Source organism: Pelophylax lessonae (assembly GCF_965119305.1).
Source record: "Pelophylax lessonae genome assembly, chromosome: 3".
In the NCBI taxonomy this organism is placed as follows: domain Eukaryota; kingdom Metazoa; phylum Chordata; class Amphibia; order Anura; family Ranidae; genus Pelophylax; species Pelophylax lessonae.
The window spans coordinates 471,005,991-471,027,857 of NC_138770.1; the positions used below are offsets into that span (position 1 = coordinate 471,005,991).

The 21,867-nt window shown below is 44.5% G+C and overlaps 1 protein-coding gene across 2 annotated transcripts in view; it reads left to right on the forward strand.

The window, feature by feature from the left end:
- The window catches only part of QPCT (glutaminyl-peptide cyclotransferase), a 275,144-nt gene that overhangs the window by 13,833 nt on the left and 239,444 nt on the right, over window positions 1–21,867 (forward strand). The window contains exons 1-2 of one of the 2 annotated variants that reach the window (XM_082251216.1): window positions 10,995–11,094; window positions 20,524–20,670. In XM_082251216.1, coding sequence (XP_082107342.1) covers window positions 11,002–11,094; window positions 20,524–20,670 — 240 coding nt within the window. In that variant the 5' untranslated portion in view covers window positions 10,995–11,001. Of the gene's footprint in view, window positions 1–10,994; window positions 11,095–20,523; window positions 20,671–21,867 lie in introns of those variants that run through there. The other variant, XM_082251215.1, reaches the window with a different exon arrangement.

Here is a 21,867-nt window from a genome sequence, read left to right on the forward strand (position 1 = left end):
GTGCTCTGTGAACCAGTAGCTGTGTGACTGTGCTGCGACTGATTGCTGTGTGACTGTCTCTGCGACTGAGTACCTGGGAAGACTGGTGAGTATCTTTGCGACTGGTGAGTATCTTTGCGACTGGTGAGTATATTAGCGACTGGTGAGTACCCCAGGTTTAGTACCAGGGGAGATAGAGGTATTATTACCTACTACTCTCTGGGGATAATGTTAACGACCTGCTATTCATAGTTACATATAGTTACATAGTAGGTGAGGTTGAATAAAGACAATAGTCCATCCAGTTCAACCTGTGTAGGTGTGTGTGGCTGTAATCATCTCACATACCCCTGAATGTTCTGATCCTTGAGATGTAAGTCTAAGAGTCTTTTGAAAGCCACCATACTACCCGCAGAAACCACCTCTTGTGGTAGAGAATTCCACAATCTTGTAGCCCTAACAGTAAAGAACCCCCCTTGTTGCCTGAGGTTAAAACGCTTCTCCTCTAATCGCATTGTATGCCCTCGAGTCCTCATGCAATCCCTTCGAATGAACAGCTTTTTTTCTAAGCTGGGATCCCCATTAAGATATTTATAAATTGCTATCATGTCCCCCCTCAGACGTCTCTTCTCCAGGGAGAATAAATCGAGCGATTGTAGACGCTCTTCATAGTCAAGGTCCTCCAATCCCCTAATTAGTTTAGTTGCCCTTCTCTGGACTCTCTCCAGCTCCAACACATTAACAAAATGGTTAATTTTTAATAAATACAGAGTCATACTGCACTTAGAGTGGCGCTTGTCTTCTCTCCCAGTTCTCCAGGAACCCAAACCCCTCCTTCCTACACCAGTTCCTCAGCCACTTGTTAAGTTCCCTAATCTCCTTCTGCCTCTCTTGTGTGGCTCGAGGTACAGGCAGTATTGCAGAGAAAACCACCTTGGAGGTCCTATTCCTCAATCTATTACCTAAGTCCCTGAAATCGTTCTTTAGGATCCTCCACCTTCCTTTTACTTTAGTTGGTGCCCACATGCACCATGACCGCTGGGTCATCCCCAGCCCCACACAATAATCTGTCTGCCAGATCTGCGATGCGCCGAACGCGGGCGCCCGGTAAACAACATACTGTTCGGCTACCGAGATCTTTTTTACAGATTGCCCTCTCTGTCCTCTTGATAATTGAGTCCCCAACTACCACAACCTGTCTAACCTTTCCTGTGTCACGGCCCCCCTTCTTCCTGGAGCCGCCCCTCCCCTGGCAGCTGGGGGAGGGTGCATGCTCCAGCTCTGCCACCCCTGAGTTGATATCCCTCTCAACCTGCAACTCGGCAAATATGTTAGGGTGTACCAACTCAGGATTGGCCTCCCTGACACTCTTCCCACTAACCTTCCTAACGGTCACCCAGCTGCGTACCTCTGCTGCTTGCGTCTCCTCTATTCCTCCCTCCTCTATGCTGGCCCCTGCCAGCGCCTGATGGGTCATGTCCAAGCTCCTTTCCAGGTTGTTGATGCGACGCAGTCTTGCCACTGTGTTCTCTAGATCCAGGATCTGGTCTTCCAGAGCAACAAGTCGCTCACATCTTGCACAGCAGTATTCGCCCTCGATTGGTTCATCAAGGAACTCATACATGGCGCAAGAAGTGCACTGAGTGGCATCCCCAATCCTCTGACATTATTACCCACTACTCTATGGGGATAATGTTAACGACCTGCTCTTCCTTACCTACACTACCTCTATCTCCCCTGGTACTAAACCTGGGGTACTCACCAGTCGCTAAGATACTAACCAGTCACTAAGATACTTACCAGTCGCAAAGATACTAACAGACGCAAAGATACTCACCAGTCGCAGATACTAACCAGTCGCAGATACTCACCAGATACTCACCAGTCGCAAGATGCTCACTAGTCGCAGGACATTCACCAGTCGCAAGGACACTCACCAGTCGCAGGACACTCACCAGTCGCAGGACTCACCAGTCGCAGGACACTCACCAGTCGCAAGGACATTTCACCAGTCGCAAGGACACTCACCAGTCGCTAAGATACTCACTGGTCGGTCAGTCGCAGAGCACCGTCGGTCAGTCGCAGAGCACCGTCGGTCAGTCACAGAGCAGTCTGTCAGTCGCTGACGGTCGCAAGCACGGTCAGTCGGTCTCAGATCTCTATCAGTCGCAGAGCACGGTCAGTCACAGATCGCTATCGGCCGCAGAGCACGGTCGATCAGTCACAGATCGCTATCAGTCACAGAGCACGGTCAGTCAGTCCCCAAAACGCTATCAGTCGCAGAGCACGGTCAGTCAGTCACAGATCACTATGTGGTCAATCAGTCCCAGGTCTCAATTGGTCTCAGAGCACAGTCACACAGCTCTCTCTCCCCCCCCCCCCCCCCCCGCTTTGCTTGCAGCTGCCGCCTCACACACTGCTACACACACTGGGAATGGTCACCACAGCCTCACACGCTGGGAATGGTCACCACAGCCTCACACACTGGGAACGGTCACCACAGCCTCACACACTGGGAACGGTCACTACAGCCTCACACCCAGCCTCACACCCTGGGAACGGTCCCCACAGCCTCACACCCTGGGAATGGACTCCTCCTCCTCTCCTTCTCCCCTGCTTCCGGGAACACTCTCCTCCTCAATACTGTGCGGTGTCCGTCCTCAGCCGCCGCAGCCGCCGCTCTCAGTCCCGGTCCCTCTCTGTCCCGGTGCCGCAGCGGCCGCTCTCTGTCCCGGTCCCTGAGGTCCTCTGCACCCGCGCCGGCTTCTGGTATCCTAGTGCGGCTCCCCCGCACGTGTCACCCGCGGCTTTCCTCCACACAGCTCCCTCGCTGCTCGCAGTTGCTGCTGCTGCTCCGCCCACTCTGCTTCCGGTACGTTGAATCACCAGAAGAGAAAGCATTGTTCTTGTATTGAGGATTCAAAAGACTTGCAAGCACAACATTTTTAATCTGTTCATGCTTCTCAAAACATATATCAATCAAAGCTCTTTGGCTTGACAGACCATCATTTGAAAGTTGGAGGGTGTGTGCTATGACACTGAGGTATGACATATCATCAAGCCTCATTCTTTTCCACAGGTTTGCTCCACTGTCTCGAAGTAGCACAAGCATCACTCTCTTTGATGATTACCCAGTCTTCAAGCACGCCTAGAAACATTTCTCTACTGTACTCAGTGTCGGATCCCTGCATCACTTTTGTATCCAACACCAATTGCCTTTTTGTCCATCCGCTGTCAATGAAGTGGCATGCAAGAATCATTAGTGACTCGGGTGACTCTGTTTGTCCTGACCAGCAGTCAGTCGTGAATGAGAGTGAGTTGGCAGCATTCTCTGGTTGCAGCATAGCCTTTACTTTATCAACGACCTTTTGGTGAATCTTTCCCAGTATTTCAGTTCGATAATACTTTTCACTCTTCAGTGTGTATCTTGGCTCAAGTATGGACATCACCTGCTGAAATCATGAGTCAGACACCATTGTAAATGGCTGGTTGTCAGTGGCAATCATCTCTGTGATAACTGTGTCCAGCAGTTGGGATCTTCCATCTGAACCTAGACAGCGACACCTGTTTCTTTTCAGAAACATATCTGTTATTGTTTACAGAAAAAAAGTGCGAAAACACCGCGCTAATCTAAGAATAAAATAATAACAAGCTGCTAGCACATCCAACTGACAACTAGAGTGGTGAAAAAAGTAATAATAAAAAGTGCAGCACTAAAAAGTAAATAGTGAAAAATTTACAATTGTGATGAAAAGATTGATTCAAGAGACCAATAAATGAAGTAACAGAAATTGGTCTACACATGTGGAAGTGATGTAAATCAATGAGTCCATAAAAATCAATACAACCAAATGAGAACACACAGTCCAGCCAGCAAGGTGTAACTTCTGTTGTAGGTGTGAAGTTCAAACCACTGCACACAAATGAAGATGATGAAATCTCATACTGATGTAATGATATGCGCTTACCGCAATATATGGACTCGCAATACCTTATGTTAAGTAAGTCAAAATAGGCCAGTAGAAACCACTGTTAGGAAAGTAGGACATAGATCTCGCCACTCCTCCTTGATGTATGTTTTTCAGATAGGGATCAAATAAGAATCTCTCATTGGCCAGAGGTATATAATCCACCCAAAAAAAAAGGAACAGTATATAGTGTAATATTGCCAGGGTATGTTACACTAGGCATACATGTATATCACTCCAAATCAGGTGAAAAATTGGTATCACTTAGGGATCCAGTAACAAAGAGTGATACAGACAACAGTCACCAGACATGTAAGTAAATTGCAAGTACCAAACAGATGATGACAATCATGCAAGAAGGAAACCTCGAATTGAAATGGTCTTCATACGGAAAGAACCTTCACAAGCCATCCATAAGAGTTGTGCTAAGTAAAATAAGTCCCTCACCCACTAGAGGAGAAATTAATACGCTTACCAAATATAGTGAACCTATACTGCTATATAGCAAGATAGGTCAAAATAGGCACTCAAACTGGATTAATCCTCATGCAAAGTGCTCAAAATCCAAATATAGGTGAAATGGTCCAAAAGAGTGTGTCAGGTCCCATCACAGAAAGAAAGAAAGCTCATTCACGCTTACCAGACAATGTAGACTTGTGTGACCATATAGCCAAAACAAGTCAAATACAGCATGGTAAAACCAGGGATTCCTCTGGAGTCTTGTTTACACAGGATGTATCAGGACTTCTCCCAGAAGAGTGTAGACATGTAGGCATATGAGTCCATCAATCAACAGCCATGTAAGCAAGCCAAATAAAAAAACATAGCGTAATACTGCTATATAAAATTTATTAAAAGAAAACACTTGTACTTACAAAACATCCATTAGTAAACAGCAAGGTAAAATCAAGAAAGGCCGGTTAAAACATTCTGACGCGTTTCGTTGTAAACAACATTATCAAAGGATATAGCCTGTATAATTGTGGGGAATCGCTGGTATTTATAGTGCATCTAATAGGGTGTAAATCTTATTCCAGTGTGTGAGAACTAAGCACTTCCTGCCCCATCTATCCAAGATCGCGGTGGCGTGCCTTCCAAGCCTCATTCTGGACCTAAACTGAGGCCACATCCTGCCTTCAACAGGAAGCGAGGTCATATCTGAGGTCACATCCTGCCTTCAACAGGAAGCAAGGTCATACCTGAGGTCACATCCTGCCTTCAACAGGAAGTGAGGTCATATCAGATCGATCATAGAGAATTATAACTGGAATGAGAGTCACAGGATCTTTAAATTAAAATAAAGAATCTTAGCTACCGGATGGCAAAAGACTAAAAGGACTGGTAGAAAGATATACAGAATGTATGAAATTAAAAATAAAATTAAATTAAACTGTGATATATCCGGACTACTACTTCCGATTATATTATAAATACTGTATACCAATATATAATAGGTGCATAGATCACAGATATATCCGTATCATAAGACAATAAATTCAATATAACGAGGAGAGTAAACATATAATCATAAATATGATGACCCCCAGAATTGTTATATCGAGCGGAACGTCACTTCCGGTTCCTGTGTACCCAAAGAAAGAAGTGTGCTCGAACCTAATAGGTAAATGGCAAAAAGGACAAAACATGAAAACAAAAAAAACGAATTACACTAGAAGGCAAATGGTATTCGACATATGCTGCAAAAATAGTCATATTATCAAAGATACTGAAATTGATATTATGTATAAAAATATAAGTACAGTAAAACCTTGGTTTGAGAGTAACTTGGTTTAAGAGCGCTTTGCAAGACAAGCAAAATTTTCAAATAAATTTTGACTTGGTTTACAAGCGATGTCTTGATATACAAGTAGCTTCAAGTCACAGCTGAGTATAAAAGAGAAGAGAGGCGCCTCTAAGTGTAGCAATATGGTTACATTTAATGAAGGTACAACATTTAGCAACTCCCATGGTTGATGATTGGAACAGGCACATCTAAGTATGCAGGCATCCAGGCTAAAGCTGTCCACATAGACCATCTTCTGCACCGCCATCTACGTCATCCCTTCCATGCTGCCCCTCGCTTTTAGATCCCTTTACTGCAGGGTGGTCTTCCCGGTCAGGATTACAGACTGGCAGCCGGCGGTGCAGAAGATAGTCCATGTGGACAGCTTTACCCCGGATGCCTGCATACTTAGATGTGCCTGTTTTATTCATCAACCATGTGAGTTGCTAAATGTTGTACCTTCATTAAATGGAACCATATTGCTACACTTAGAGGCGCCTTTCTTCTCTTTGATACTCTGTAGCTCCTACTGGATTTTGCTTCTTATCCCCTTGTGGAAGGGGCTATTTGTGGATGGACATTTTATGGTTATATAACCTATCGCAATGCTATAATCTTTTTATATGGACTATAAACTGAAGGACTTATGAATAAATGGTTGTGGAACGAATCATCTGAGTTTCCATTATTTCTTATGGGGAAATTTGCTTTGATATAAGAGTGCTTTGGATTACAAGCATGCTTCCGGAACGAATTATGCTCGCAATCCAAGGTTTTACTGTAGTAAACTTTCCTCGTAATTATTGAAGAAACATTATACATAAGGTGTGTGTGGACTAAGTCCAAATATGGACAATAAGTATAATAAATGTGAATATATAGTGGAGGAACGAAAAAAGGGAAATATAAAGGTATTGTGAGTCCATATATTGCGGTAAGCACATATCATTACATCAGTATGAGATTTCATCATCTTCATCTGTTTGCAGTGGTTTTAACTTCACACCTACAACAGAAGTTACACCTTGCTGGCTGGACTGTGTGTTCTCATTTGGTTATATTGATTTTTATGGATTCATTGATTTACATCATCTCCACATGTGTAGACCAATTTCTGTTACTTCATTTATTGGTCTCTTGAATCAATCTTTTCATCACAATTGTAAATTTTTCACTATTTACTTTTTAGTGCTGCACTTTTTATTATTATCTGTTATTGTTGCCTGGGATAGTGGAGGAGGTAATTCGAAATCACACTGACATTAATTTTGTTTTTTCTGTGCTGCATGATATAATTCAATATGATGAACTCTTAGATGGGCCCAAATATTTGATGTATTTTTGTTTTTAGCAGTTACTGATCCCATGCTTATGTTGTTTGTACATGTGTTGCACACTGCTGCTTTTCCTGGAGAAGGTTGAGACGAGAAATAGTCCCAGAACACACTTTTACTTTTTCTCTCCTCATCCATCTCCATTTCAATTTGAAAGACGCAAAAAAGATTTAGAAAATGGTTTGCTGAAGTTGCTGGCACCCTGTTGTGGGTTGGTGGCTGACGCCTGACGGTGTGGATGGCTTGCTTGCTGGCACCCTGTTGTGGGTTGGTGGCTGACGCCTGGCAGTGTGGGTGGCTTGCTTGCTGGCACCCTGTTATGGTTTGGTGGCTGACGCCTGGCAGTGTGGGTTGCTTGCTGGCACCCTGTTGTGGGTTGGTGGCTGAAGCCTGGCAATGTGGGTGGCTTGCTTGCTGGCACCCTGTTGTGGGTTGGTGGCTGACGCCTGGCAGTGTGGGTTGCTTGCTGCAACCCTGTTGTGGGTTGGTGGCTGACGCCTGGTGTGGGTGGCTTGCTTGCTGGCACCCTGTTGTGGGTGGCTGGCTTGCTGGAACACTGTGGTGGGTAGCTGGCTTGGGGTCACCCTATTGTGTGGATGGCTGGCTTGTTGTCACTCACTCACTTAACCTGGCCTGTTGTGGGTGGCTGCTGGCTTGCTGGAACACTGTGTGGTCACTGGTCACGGTGGCGGGTGGCTGGCTTGTGGCTGGATGCTGGCCGGCTGGCAGCCTGTTCTGTTGTGGGTTGGATGGCTGGCGGGTTGCACCCTGTGGTGAGTGGCTGGGGCCAGGGCCAGGGCCTGTGGGTGGATGGCTGGCACCGTGACCGGACCGGACTGTAGCTGGCTGCACACGAGGCTGTCCGAGGCGGTCTTAAGGCAGAGAACGTGTGCAGCGCGCAATGAAATGACGTCATGTATGGGCCACGCAGGTGTGGGAGGCGATGTTAGAAGGCAGAACGTGTGCGCGCAACATATGAAATGATGTCACGAAAATATCGGCAATGTTGGTAACTTCAGAGGCTCATTCTGATATATCGGGGAAAGTGCATATCGGCCCTCGATATATCGGTGTTGCCGATAATCGGTCGATCTCTAGTATTAATGTTTGGTGATTATATTACATAGTTACATAGTAGGTGAGGTTGAATAAAGACAATAGTCCATCCAGTTCAACCTGTGTAGGTGTGTGTGGCTGTAATCATCTCACATAGCCCTGAATGTTCTGATCATTGAGATGTACATCTAAGAGTCTTTTAAAAGCCACCATACTTCCCGCAGAAACCACCTCTTGTGGTAGAGAATTCCACAATTTGTAGCCCTAACAGTAAAGAACCCCCCACATTGCCTGAGGTTAAAACGCTTCTCCTCTAATCGCATTGTATGCCCTCGATGCAATCCCTTGAATAGCTGTTTTTCTAAGCTGAGATCCCCATTGAGATATTTATAAATTGCTATCATGTCCCCCCTCAGGCGTCTCTTCTCCAGGTAGTTTTATAAAGTGGAAGGATTATAGTCTTATCTCTGGAATACATCCCTTTCTTTATGCATGCTAATATTCTGCTGGCTTTGGCAGCTGCCGCTTGACATTGCATGCTATTGCCTAATCTATCATCAACCAAGACTCCCAGATCTTTCTCCATTTTTGAAGCCCCCAAGGGTTCCCCTCCTAACGTGTATTGTGCTTTTATGTTTTTAGTCCCCAAGTGCAAAACCTTACACTTCTCCACATTAAACCTCATTTGCCATGTCGTTGCCCACTCCGTTATTTTGTCCAGGTCATTCTGTAGGATATCTGCTTCATGCTGTGCAGTTATTGCCCTGCCCAATTTTGTGTCATCTTCAAAAACTGATATCGAACTACTGATCCCTTCCTCAATGCTGTTTATGAATAAATTGAACAAGGTTGGTCCCAGGACTGAGCCTTGGGGGGACCCCGCTTACCACCTCAGACCAGTCTGAGTATGCGCTGTTTATTACCACCCTTTGGACACGCCCTTTTAGCCAGTTCCGTATCCAAGAGCAAACAAAAGAGAAAACCGGCGCCTCTGAGTTAAGACTGCGATTTAATATGGCAAACAAGTAATAAAAACTTACATCAAAGTAAGTATAAGCAGACAAGATGGGTCCTTCCGGTGTCCATGTGGAGGCTGGGGCTTGGAGTCATCACTGTGGGTCTGTAATCATCTCCTCTCTTCCTGTCCAGCAGGAAGTGGAGGGTGTCACAGCAGTGAGATGGAGGCTTGGACAGCAGGGTGAAACCGCAGTGAGATGGAGGCTTGGGCCGCACAGTGGCTGTGATGCTTGTCCACAGGATCTTCCGGCGTAATGACTGACGCGTTTCCGAGCATGCGCACTGTGGTGGGAAACCAGCGCGCGCTCCTTTTTCAAAGTCAAACTCAGAGGCGCCTGTTTTCTCTTTTGTTTGTTGCATGTTTGGAGATCGCTTCTGCTCCCCAACAGGCTGGCCCTGAGCATTCAGACTATTTCCTCATCTCACCTTAAGACTTTATCATAGCCTTGATGTGCTATTATATGGACTATCGTTTTTATGTAGTGCTAACAGCTTGCGCCACTTGTTCCATTTCTTGTCCGTATCCAAGAGCAAACCCTGCTGTCGATACCTGCAGACCTTATTTTATAAATTAAGCACTTGTGGGAAACTGTATCAAACGCCTTAGCGAAATCCAGGTACACCACATCCACTGGTCTGCCCCTATCTAGCTCACAGCTCACCTCCTCGTAGAATGTTAAGAGATTGGTTTGACAAGAACGCCCATTTGTAAACCCGTGCTGATTACTGCTGATGATGTTGTAGTCTTTAGCAAACTCTACGATATAGTCCCTTATCATCCCCTCCAGACGTTTACATACTATCGATGTCAAACTGACAGGCCTATAATTTCCCGGGATATGCCTCTGCCCCTTTTTGAATATCGGAATCCATGTTAGCTTTCCTCCAATCCCCTGGTACATCTCCTGTCCTAATACTGTCAGCAAAGATCAGGAACAGTGGTCTAGATATAACCTTACTAAGTTCCTTGAGTACTCTCGGATGTACGCCATCCGGGCCTGGTGATTTGTTTGTGTTAAATTTATCCAGCCTTTCCTTGATTTCACCCTCTGTTAGCCATAGTGGCAAGTCCTGTGTATTACTACTAACCATACAGTCATGGTCATATTATGGGTTGTTTTCATTGTATGTATTCATTCATAAATATTATAGTTTAATATTATTTATACCAATAATAAGCAGCCGCGGCCATAATTATTTCCAACCTGGTGTCCTGGTGTTTATTTAGCAAGTAAGCTTTATATAGTTTATGCAGTAGATGAAAAATTCCTGCCCACTATCCCATGAGCCATGCGATGCATATGCCTTTGCTTTTGTCTCACAGGGTTTTTTTTTTTCATTTTTTGGGGGGGGGGTTACAACCTCTTTAACGGAAGTGGGGGTATAACAGATCTCCTTGCACGGTTAATAAAAACTGTGTTGGGGGGAAGATTCAGAAAAACAAAAACCCTTTTTTTGCTATTGACAAATTGCAATATGTAATTGTTTATGTAGTTCCAGGGATTTATTCAATTTTATTAAGACCATGGATTTTTTTCAAGGCTGAACTTGACAGACATAAGCATTATTCTTCCTAATATCACTACTACTGTGATGGGATAGTTTTTCTTTACTAACCCTACTGTATTTCGTAGCACAAGAAGGAAGCCTGTAGTGTGCCAATAGCACGTCAGATAATAATAAACTTCTCGGTCCCAGCTCCCACCCAAACTGCACATCAGGATGAATTACCAGATGTTTAATATGTGACGCTGCGCTTCCTATATCCCCGTATGTTGTTTCTCCCCCTCCGCCTTCCTCCGCCTTCTCCACTACAGTGGGGTTGCTGGATAAGGAGCTGGCTCTCATCCGTAAAGAAGGAGCCATGGCTGTCTGCCTGCTGGCGATGATCTACCTGTGTCTTTACACCTGTGTGATCACCACCCATATTGGGAACACTCAATGGACAGTGGAGAAAGTGAGTGGGCACTGTACAGTGTAAGCTATAACATGTGACTTTTACAGATTTTTCTTTTAAACACAATCCACATCCTGGTGTGTTTCTGCTCTTTTTCTCCATGAAGAGATGTATCTTCCACTATACTTGGAATGTAATATCTGGCAGGGCATTTCCTAAATTTTAATGTCAGCAAAAGGGAAAAGCAGTTTAGATTGGGTTTTGTGGTTCACCATAAGTGGTAGCAGTGTTGCTTTAATTCTCTCCAGGCTCTCTTTAGATTGTATATTCTATTTTTAAAGTAGGTTATATACTAAGACATAATATGCAAATGCTCCAAGCCTGCTTCAGTGTAAATACACTTCATATTCTGTGTGTAAGACATCTTACTGGTGAAAAAAAAAGTTTTTGAATCACTAATGATGTTAGTACTTCAATAGTCGTGCTTTCTGTCACATAGAAATGCGGAAGCAGCAGAGCAGGAGCTGCCATGAGGGATCGCTGGAGCGGAGCTACCATCAGAGTGACTGGAGAGGTGGAGGGGAAGCCATGGGGTGGCCAGGTTGCAGGAGTGGCAGATGCGTGGTGTGAGGACACCATAGACTGTGTTCCCTGGAATAGTATGGGGGGCTGTTCGACTGTGTGAACAGATACTGGAGCAGTTACTGTAGATGTATGTGAGTAGGTAAAGGCTGTAGTGTGAGTGCTGTGTGGGGAGCCGCTCTAAAAGACTGCTGGGCACTGTGAGTATTGAGGGCGCTATGGGAACTGAGGAGGACTCCCAGTATTGAGGGGCACCGTGAGTACTGCGGAGCACTATAAGTACTGAGGGGGCCCTGTGAGTACTGAGGATTGAAAATGTTCTCCCGATTTTCTTATAAAGAATTTGCGTGCGATTTACGTATAGTGTGTACAGAACTTTCTGCAGACGATTCAGAATTTTCGTACGACAATTTTAGAAGGGACAAATTTCAAAATTTTTCTCGTACGGGAAAAAACAAACATACATAGTAGTAGTTGTGGTTGAATAAAGACAATAGTCCATCCAGTTAAACCTGTGTAGGCGTGCGTAGCCGTAATCATCACTCATACCCCTTAATGTTCTGATCCTTAAGATGTACATCCAAGAGTCTTTTGAAAGTAGCCATATTTCCCGCAGAAACTACCTCTTGTGGTAGAGAATTCCACAATCTTGTAGCCCTAACAGTAAAAAACCCCCTGTGTTGCCTGAGGTCAAAACTCTTCTCCTCTAATCGCATTGTATGTCCTCGAGTCCTCGTGCAATCCATGCGACTGAATAGCTTTTTTCCTATGCTGAGATCACCATTGAGGTATTTATAAATTGCTATCATGTCCCCTCTCAGGCGTCTCTTCTCCAGGGAGAATAAATTAAGCGATTGTAGACGCTCTTCATAATTAAGGTCCTCCAATCCCCTAATTAGTTTAGTTGCCCTTCTCTGGACTCTCTCCAGCTCCAACACATCCCTCCTGAGGACTGGCGACCAGAACTGGACAGAATACTCCAGATGCGGTCAGACCAGAGTTTTATAAAGTGGTAGGATTATAGTTTTATCTCTGGAATACATCCCTTTCTTTATGCATGCTAATATTCTGCCGGCTTTGGCAGCTGCCGCTTGACATTGCATGCTATTGTTTAGTCTATCCTCTACCAAGACTCCCAGATCTTTCTCCATTCTTGACTCCCCCAACGGTTCCCCCCCTAAAGTGTATTGTGCTTTTATGTTTTTAGTCCCCAAGTGCAAAACCTTACACTTCTCCACATTAAACCTCATTTGCTACGTCGTTGCCCACTCTGTTGTTTTGTTTAGGTTATTCTGTAGGATATCTGCTTCATGCTGTTCAGTTATTGCCCTGCCCAATTTTGTGTCACCTGCAAAAACTGATATAGAACTACTGATCCCGTCCTCAATGCTGTTTTTGAATAAATTGAACAGGGTTGGTCCCAGGACTGAGCCTTGGGGGACGATTTTTCTTCAATGTGTACCGTTTTGTACGATTTTTGTACAAGAAAAATCAAAAAAGAAATACTGCGCGTGATCAGAAACAATAAAACAACAAAAAAGCCTTTGTCATACGAGAATTTTCCTACGAATATTTCTTAAATTGGTTCCGATTTGCTTTGAATTAACGAGGGAAATCGGACAATCGTTCGCCCGATTTTCTTATAGCAGTTACTGATCCCATGCATTTGTTGTTTGTACATGTGTTGCACACTGCTGCTTTTCCTGGAGAAGGTTGAGATGAGAAATAGTCCCAGACCACACTTTTTCTTTTTCTCTCCTCATCCATCTCCATTTCAATTTGAAAGACACAAAAAAGATTTAAAAAAATGGCTTGCTGAAGTTGCTGGCACCCTGTTGTGGGTTGGTGGCTGACGCCTGGCAATGTGAATGGCTTTTTTGCTGGCACCCTGTTGTGGGTTGGTGGCTGACGCCTGTTAGTGTGGGTTGCTTGCTGGCACCCTGTTGTGGGTTGGTGGCTGACGCCTGGTAGTGTGGGTGGCTTGCTTGCTGACGCCTGGCAGTGTGGGTTGCTTGCTGGCACCCTGTTGTGGGTTGGTGGCTGATGCCTGGCAGTGTGGGTGGCTTGCTTGATGGCACCCTGTTGTGGGTTGGTGGTTGATGCCTGGCAGTGTGGATTGCTTGCTGGCACCCTGTTGTGGGTTGGTGGCTGACGCCTGGCAGTGTGTGTGGCTTGCTTGCTGGCACCCTGTTGTGGGTTGGTGGCTGACGCCTGGCAGTGTGGGTTGCTTGCTGGCATCCTGTTGCGGGTTGGTGGCTGACGCCTGGCAGTGTGGGTTGCTTGCTGGCATCCTGTTGCGGGTTGGTGGCTGACGCCTGGCAGTGTGGGTTGCTTGCTGGCACCCTGTTGTGGGTTGGTGGCTGATGCCTGGCAATGTGGGTGGCTTGCTTGCTGGCACCCTGTTGTGGGTTGGTGGCTGACACCTGGCAGTGTGGGTAGCTTGCTGCAACCCTGTTGTGAGTTGGTGGCTGGCACCCTGTTGTGGGTGGCTGGCTTGCTGGAACACTGTGGTGGGTAGCTGGCTTGGGGTCACCCTATTGTGTGGATGGCTGGCTTGTTGTCACTCACTCACTCACTTACTCACTCACCCTGGCCTGTTGTGGGTGGCTGCTGGCTTGCTGGAACACTGTGTGGTCACTGGTTACGATGGCGGTTGGCTGGCTTGTGGCTGGATGCTGGCCGGCTGGCAGCCTATGGCTGGCGGCTGGCACCCTGTCGTTAGTGGCTGAGGCCAGGGCCTGTGGGTGGATGGCTGGCACCGTGACCGGACCGGACTGTAGCTGGCTGCACACGAAGCTGTCCGAGGCAGTCTTAAGGCAGAGAACGTGTGCAGCGCATGGTGAAATTACGTCATGTATGGGCCACGCAGGCGTGGGAGGCGGTGTTAGAAGGCAGAACGTGTGCGCGCAACTTACACAATGACGTCACAAAAATATCGGCAATATTGGTAACTTATATCGAGCGATCTCTAGTATTAATGTTTGGTGATTTATATTATGGGTTGTTTTCATTGTATTTATTCATTTATAAATATTATTGAGTTTAATATTATTTATACCAATAAGCGGCCGCGGCCATAATTATTTCCAACCTGGTGTCCTGGTGTTATTTATTTAGCAAGTACGGTAAGCTTTATATAGTTTATGCAGTAGTTGAAAAATTCCTGCCCACTATCCCATGAGCTATGCGATGCATATGACTTTGCTTTTGTCTTGCAGGGTTTTTTTTTTCCTTTTTTGTGGGGGGAGGGGGGGGGGTTTGTCATACGATAATTTTCGTACGAATATTTCTTTCATTGGTTCCGATTTGCTGTGAAACAACGAGGAAAAATCAGACAATTGTTTGCCCGATTTTCTTATAGTGTGTACCTCACTTTAGGGGCACTGTGAGTATCAGGGGATGGCACTGTGTGTGAATGTTGTGAGTACCTGAGGGGTTACTGTTACATTCTCAAACAGTTTAGGGCAAACAAATGGGACTCAAGATAAAATATACAAGATAGTTAAAATAAAAAAAAAGATAAAATATTATTTGAGTATTACTGTAGTAATGTCACTGGTACCCCCAAAAGTGTCAAAAATGTCAATCTGTCCCCCGCAATGTCGCAGTCCCGCAAAAAAAACGCAGATTGCCGCCATTACTAGTAAAAAAACAATAAAAATGACATAAATCTTTCCTGTAGTTAGTAAACGCAATAACTTTTGCGCAAATCAATCATAATACGCTTATTGCGATTTTATTTTTTTTTTTTTACCAAAAATATGTAGCAGAAAACAAATTGGCCTAAAATGTTAAAAAATTTTAGATTTTTACATTTTTTTTTTTGAGAATTTCATATAAAAAATGTGAAAAATATTGTTGTTTTTTCAAAATTGTCGCTCTATTTTTGTTTATAGCGCAAAAAAATAAAAATTGCACAGGTGATCAAATACCACCAAAAGAAAGCTCTATTTGTGGAAAAAAAAAGACATCAATTTCGTTTCGGTACAGCGTTGCATGTCTGTGCAATTGTCCCGTGCAGAATCGCAAAATAGGGCCTGGTCATTAAGCAGCCAAATCCTCTGGTCTGAAAGTGGTTAAACCAGACTCACGGAGTACCTATATAACTGAACTTGCCTAAGCCCCCAAAACCCCCCAACACCCATGTAAGCTACTAAAATGTTTCTCAACCAAAAAAACACTTGTCAGTGTGCAGAACACCTGGAGCCATTTGTTAAGGCCCTGTTCACATATAGCGATTTGGGATCTCTGGCGGAATCACCAAGAGTTTTGTAATGCTGGCAAAATGAAGCACACGTGTTTGGGTGCCATTTATTTTTAATAGCATCTAAATTGCAGTGCGGTTTTGCCACGATTGTCATGCAATTTGTTATGAGAAATTGGATGGTGGATCACAGTGGATGTAGTTCATCCAGATTTTGCTAAAGCATTTGATACTGAACCTTAGAAATAGGTAGGGCTGAAACAACTAATCGACTAAATCGACAATAATCATGCAATCAGGTCAGGCGAGTTTGCTGGTCAATCAAGCACGGTGATACCATGGTCTATAAAGCCAGGTATTGGTACTTTTAGCAGTGTGGGCAGGTGCCAAGTCCTGCTGGAAAATTAAATCAGCATCTTCATAAAGCTGGTCAGCAGGGGGAAGCATGACGTACTCTAGAATTTCCTGGTAGAGGGCTGTGCTGACTTTGGACTTGATAAAACACAGTGGACCAACACCAGAAGAGGACATCGTTCCCTAAATCATAACAGGCTGTGGAAAATGTTGCATTTAAATTGGAAATCAAGGTCCCAGAATCTGGAGGAAGAGTGGAGAGGCACAGAATACAAGTTGCATGAGGTCAAGTGTGAAATTTCCACAGTCAGCGATGATTTGGGGAGCCATGTCATCTACTGGTGTTTGTCCACTGTGTTTTATCAAGTCCAAAGAAAGCGCAGTACATTTTAGGAGGGGCTCCCCTAGGAAATCCGTGATTTAAAGGATCTAGGTGTACTTGTAGACCACAAACTTAGCAATCACATGCAATGTCCAGCTTCAGCTAACACAGTTAGCAAAATACTCTCGTGCATTAACTATCAGTGATGGTAAAGGATTTAGGGGTACTTATAGACTACACACTTAGCGATAGCATGCAATTCCAAGTGGCATCTAACAAAGTTAGCAAAATACTCTCATTCAATAAAAGTATAATATTTGAAAGCTAAAACAATAATTTTGCTCCTTTACAAAACATTCGTTTTGTTCTCATCTTGAATATGCAGTCCAGTTTTAGTCACCAATCTTGTAACAGTTTAAATTTGCTGTCCCCTCAAAATAACTCAACACACAGCCATTAATGTCTAAACCGCTGGCAACAAAAGTGAGTACACCCCCTAAGTGACAATGTCGAAATTGGGCCCAATTAGACATTTTCCCTCCCCAATGTCATGGGACTTGTTAGTGTTACAAGGTCTAAGGTGTGAATAGGGGGCAAGTGTGTAGAATTTGGTTTTATCGCTCTCACTCTCTCATACTGGTCACTGGAAGTTCAACATGGCACCTCATGGCAAAGAACTCTCTGAGGATCTGAAAAAAAATTGTTGCTATACATAAAGATGGCCTAGGCTATAAGAAGATTGCCAAGACTCTGAAACTGAGCTGCAGCACAGTGGCCAAGATTATATAGCAGTTTAACAGGATAGGTTACACTAAGAACAGGCCTCGCCATGGTCGACCAAAGCAGTTGAGTGCAGCTGCTCAGCATCATATCCAGAGGTTGTCTTTGGGAAATTGACATATGAGTGCTGCCAGCACTGCTGCAGAGGTTGAAGGGGTGGGGGGTCAGCCTGTCAGTGCTCAGACCATAGGCCGCACACTACATCAAATTGGTCTGAATGGCTGCCATCCCAGAAGGAAGCCTCTTCTAAAGACGATGCATAAGAAAGCCCGCAAACAGTTTGCTGAAGACAAGAAGACTAAGGACATGGATTACTGGAGCCATTTCCCATGGTCTGATGAGACGAAGATAAACTCATTTGGTTCAGATGGTGTTAAGCGTGTGTGGCAGCAACCAGGTGAGGAGTACAAAGACAAGTGTGTCTTGTCTACAACCAAGCATCGTGGTGGGAGCATCATGGTCTGAGGCTGCTGGCACTGGGGAGCTACAGTTCATTGAGGAAATCATGAATGCTATCATGTACTGTGACATATTGAAGCAGAGCATAATCCCCTCCTGGGCCGCAGGGCAGTATTCCAACATGATAACGACCCCAAACACACATCCAAGATGACCACTGTCTTGCTAAAGAAGCTGAGGGTAAAGGTGATGGACTGGCCAAGCATGTCTCCAGATCTAAACCCTATTGACCATCTTTGGGGAATCTTCAAAGGGAAGGCGGAGGAGCGCAAGGTCTCTAACATCCACCAGCTCCATGATGTTGCCATGGAGGAGTGGAAGAGGACTCCAGTGGCAATCTGTGAAGCTCTGGTGAAATCCATGCCCAAGAGGTTTAAGGCAGTGCTGGAAAATAATGGTGAACTAACAAAATATTGACACTTTGGAACCAATTTGGTCATTGTCATTTAGGGGTGTACTCACTTTTGTTGCCAGCAGTTTAGACATTATTGGCTGTATGTTGAGTTATTTTGAGGGTACAGCAAATTTACACTGTTATACAAGCTGTACACTCACTTAATTGTAGCAAAGTTTTATTTCTTCAGTGCCGGTTCACACTACTGCGGGTGTGCTGATCGCATGTAATTCGGAGCGCATTGCTCCTTCATTACATGCGATCTCCTGTGCGGATGCAAATTCAGCCATACACTTTGTATGGCTGAATTTGCACTGCACCCGCACAAAAGACACACAGGACCCTTTTTTTCAGCCGCATCAGGATCGGATCGCACAGTGGTTCACACTTGTGCGATCCGATCCTGTGCGAACTGTCAGATCGCACTGCGATATGCGATCAAACTGGGGGTGTCGTTAAAATTTAATTGACACCCCCTGCGTATCGCATATGGCAGTGTGAACTGCATCTTGTGCGGATGTGATGCGGGAACAGGCTGCGAATTCGCAGCCTTCCCGCATCGCACAAGTGTGAACCGACACTCAGTGTTGTCACATGAAAAGCTATAATAAAATATTTACAAAAATGTGAGGGGTGTCCTCACTTTTGTGAGATACTATACATAGATACACAGAAACATAGAATATTGACAGCAGGAAAAGACCATGCGGATGGTCTATTGAGTCTGATGCTTTTTACTTTTTTTTTTATTTTTTCTTATTTTTAACCTTTTTGTTTGAGTATAGATCTTTGTCCCAAGCATGTTTAAATTCACTTACTTTTGACTTGCTCACTACCTCTGCTTGAAGCCTGTTACAAGAATCATCTACTGTTTCAGTAAAAATACTTTCTAAGGTCGGTTCTGAACTGCTGGCTAGTTTAAAATTTCCCAAATGTTTGAAGTGTTCTTGAACTACACTTTAATGTACTTGAAGGTTTCACTCAGGTTCACCTTTCTCTTCTTTCCTTAAGACTATACATACAGGTTTCTGTAGTCTCTCCTGACATGTTTTATCTCTCAGACCTTGTATGAAATTGTATGAGAGTGGATATAACCAGATCAGCTATGATCAACCAGATAGGATCAGCAATTACCTGATCAGAAGTTTTCTATTTCTAGGTGGGCAACTACATGGCAGATGAGATTTAATGTTGAAAAATGTAAAGTAATGCACTTGGGGGCCAGAAACCAGAAAGCAAGCTACTCACTAGGGGGGGGGAACCTCTGGGTGAGTCTAGGATGGAAAAGGACTTGGGGGTACTGGTAGACAACAGGCTTGGCAGTGGCATGCAATGCCAAGCCGCTGCAAGCAAAGCCAACAGAATACTGGGTTGTATAAAAAAGGGGATTCACTCCAGAAATAAAGAGATTATTCTCCCACTCTACAAGACTCTGGTCCGGCCACATCTGGAGTATGCTGTCCAGTTCTGGGCACCGGTCCTCAGGAAGGATGTGCTGGAACTGGAGAAAGTCCAGAGAAGGGCAACAAAAATAATTAGGGGAATGGAGGACAGCAGCTATGAGGAAAGACTACAAGCACTGAACTTATTCTCTCTGGAGAAGAGACGATTGAGGGGGGATATGATATCAATGTACAAATACTGTACTGGCGACCCGAGCATAAGGAACAAACTATTCAGAGAGAGGAGATACAATAAGACACGTGGCCACTCACTAAAACTTGAGGAAACGCGGTTTAACCTTAAAGTGCGTAAGGGGTTCTTCACTGTAAGGGCGGTAAGGATGTGGAATTCTCTTCCACAAGCAGTCGTATCAGCAGGGAGCATTGATAGTTTCAAAAAACGATTAGATGGACACCTTAAAGACCACAACATACAGGGGTATACAATGTACGGTTAACAGCAAACACACACACACATCATAGGTTGAACTGGATGGACTGATGTCTTTTTTCAACCTCACTAACTATGTAACTATGTAACTATTTTTGCTCTGGGAGACTGGGTGAATTCAGCATGTGAACAGATGCCATCGCTAACTACAGCCTTCAACAAGTTGCGAGGAGGGTAGGCATTTTATTTTCTGTATAGTCCCATGCAAAAAAATGTAGTGCCAACTTCCAAGCAACAAGAGCAGTGTGCCTGAAATTCTAATTGGTAGAACCTAAAGTGGGAAAGTTGCTGGTGCAGGCAGATGACAGCAAGATTACGCAACTTGAGACAGAGCACGGAAAGCATGGCAAGATTTACGCTGGGTACAGATAATCACAGAAATGATAATGGACTTATGCCAATAGAGGAGAATTCATATACACTTGTATGCTTAGAATATGTGTAATTTATAATATGTGTTATCTAAATAGGTATCATTACTCTTATTTTTTTTTTGTGCAGAATTCTCATCGCCCTCTGGTTTTGCGTACAGCTGATGTCCGGTCTGTTCTGACTCAGACAGACATATTGGAAATGTGGAAAATGGATCTGAAACCCATTCTAATTGAAAGGTTTGCTGGATCTCCAGGAAATTATGCGGTGCGGCAGGTGAGTTGTATTTAGTTAAAAATCGCAACTGTATTTCTTCTCATGGGATCTTTGTAATCATTTTTTTTATTTGCAGTAAGATTATCTTAATTGTACAGTACAGGACACAGGCTTGATTTTCATAGACCCTGGGTTAAGGGCTGGTAACTTTAGATGACTGTACACTAGAAAAGCTTTTGATAACAGGCATCCTCCTGTAACCATAACCCAGTTTGTGAATCCTAGTTTTTTGCTAGTGTCCAAAGGTAGAAGACCTCTTCTACCTTATGAAGAAATCACTCTCGGCTTAACCCCTTGGCGCCGGCTGGTCGTTTGCAGATATCGGGCTCCTTGGCACCTGGTCCTTAGGGCCGAAGGGGGCCACATATTTGCGTGAATTGCTGCCAATACACCTGTGCGAGAGCGCACAAGCTGCGCCTTTCCGGCACAGTTACCGTCTGTGGTCCTAAGCCGTGCCCCGCCTCCTGGTGCCATCAACCTCTTAAAGGGCCAGGAGGCGCCAGCGCTAGAAGTTTAAATGTTTTATTTTTGTACTTTAAATTCTTCAGTCAAATCATCACTGTCTTCTAATACGACGATAGAAGCAGTACATTTGTTTGTTAAAACCTTGGGGGCTGTGACATGAACTCCATGCTGTGGGGATGGCCTGTAATGTTTCTTCGGGCACTGGATCCTACTTGGGCGCTTACCTTGGCACTTTGTGCAATGCATGTAGTTAGCCAAAGGGTGCTATATAGCTCCAGGGCAATGGTCCAGCCCTTTGGATCCCAGACCTTGAAGACCCTTTCGCGGGTATACCCACTGTGATCGGCAAAGCTTGGTCCCTAAATTGGGATCATCGATGTGGACACATAAGACAAAGTCACTCTGACTGTTGCTGTAGCCCCATAGTATTACTTACTTTACATTGATTTTATGTATCCTAAATAGTATTTTATCACATGTTAAAATTATCAGGAAACAGGAACTGTATACAGTTATACAGTGTTAAACTTTAAAAACTTGGTGTTAAATGCCACCATTCAAAGCTTAGTCTCAGGTGGATTACCATGTGTTACATCACAGCACAGGTCGCATAGTTTACCGCTTCTCCTGCCTAGGGCCTATTATAAGGTAATCAGACTCTTTCTCCCACACTTTCACCATGAGGACTTCGCTAAAGGTTGATCGACACCTAGGTTGCTACGTACTTCTTCA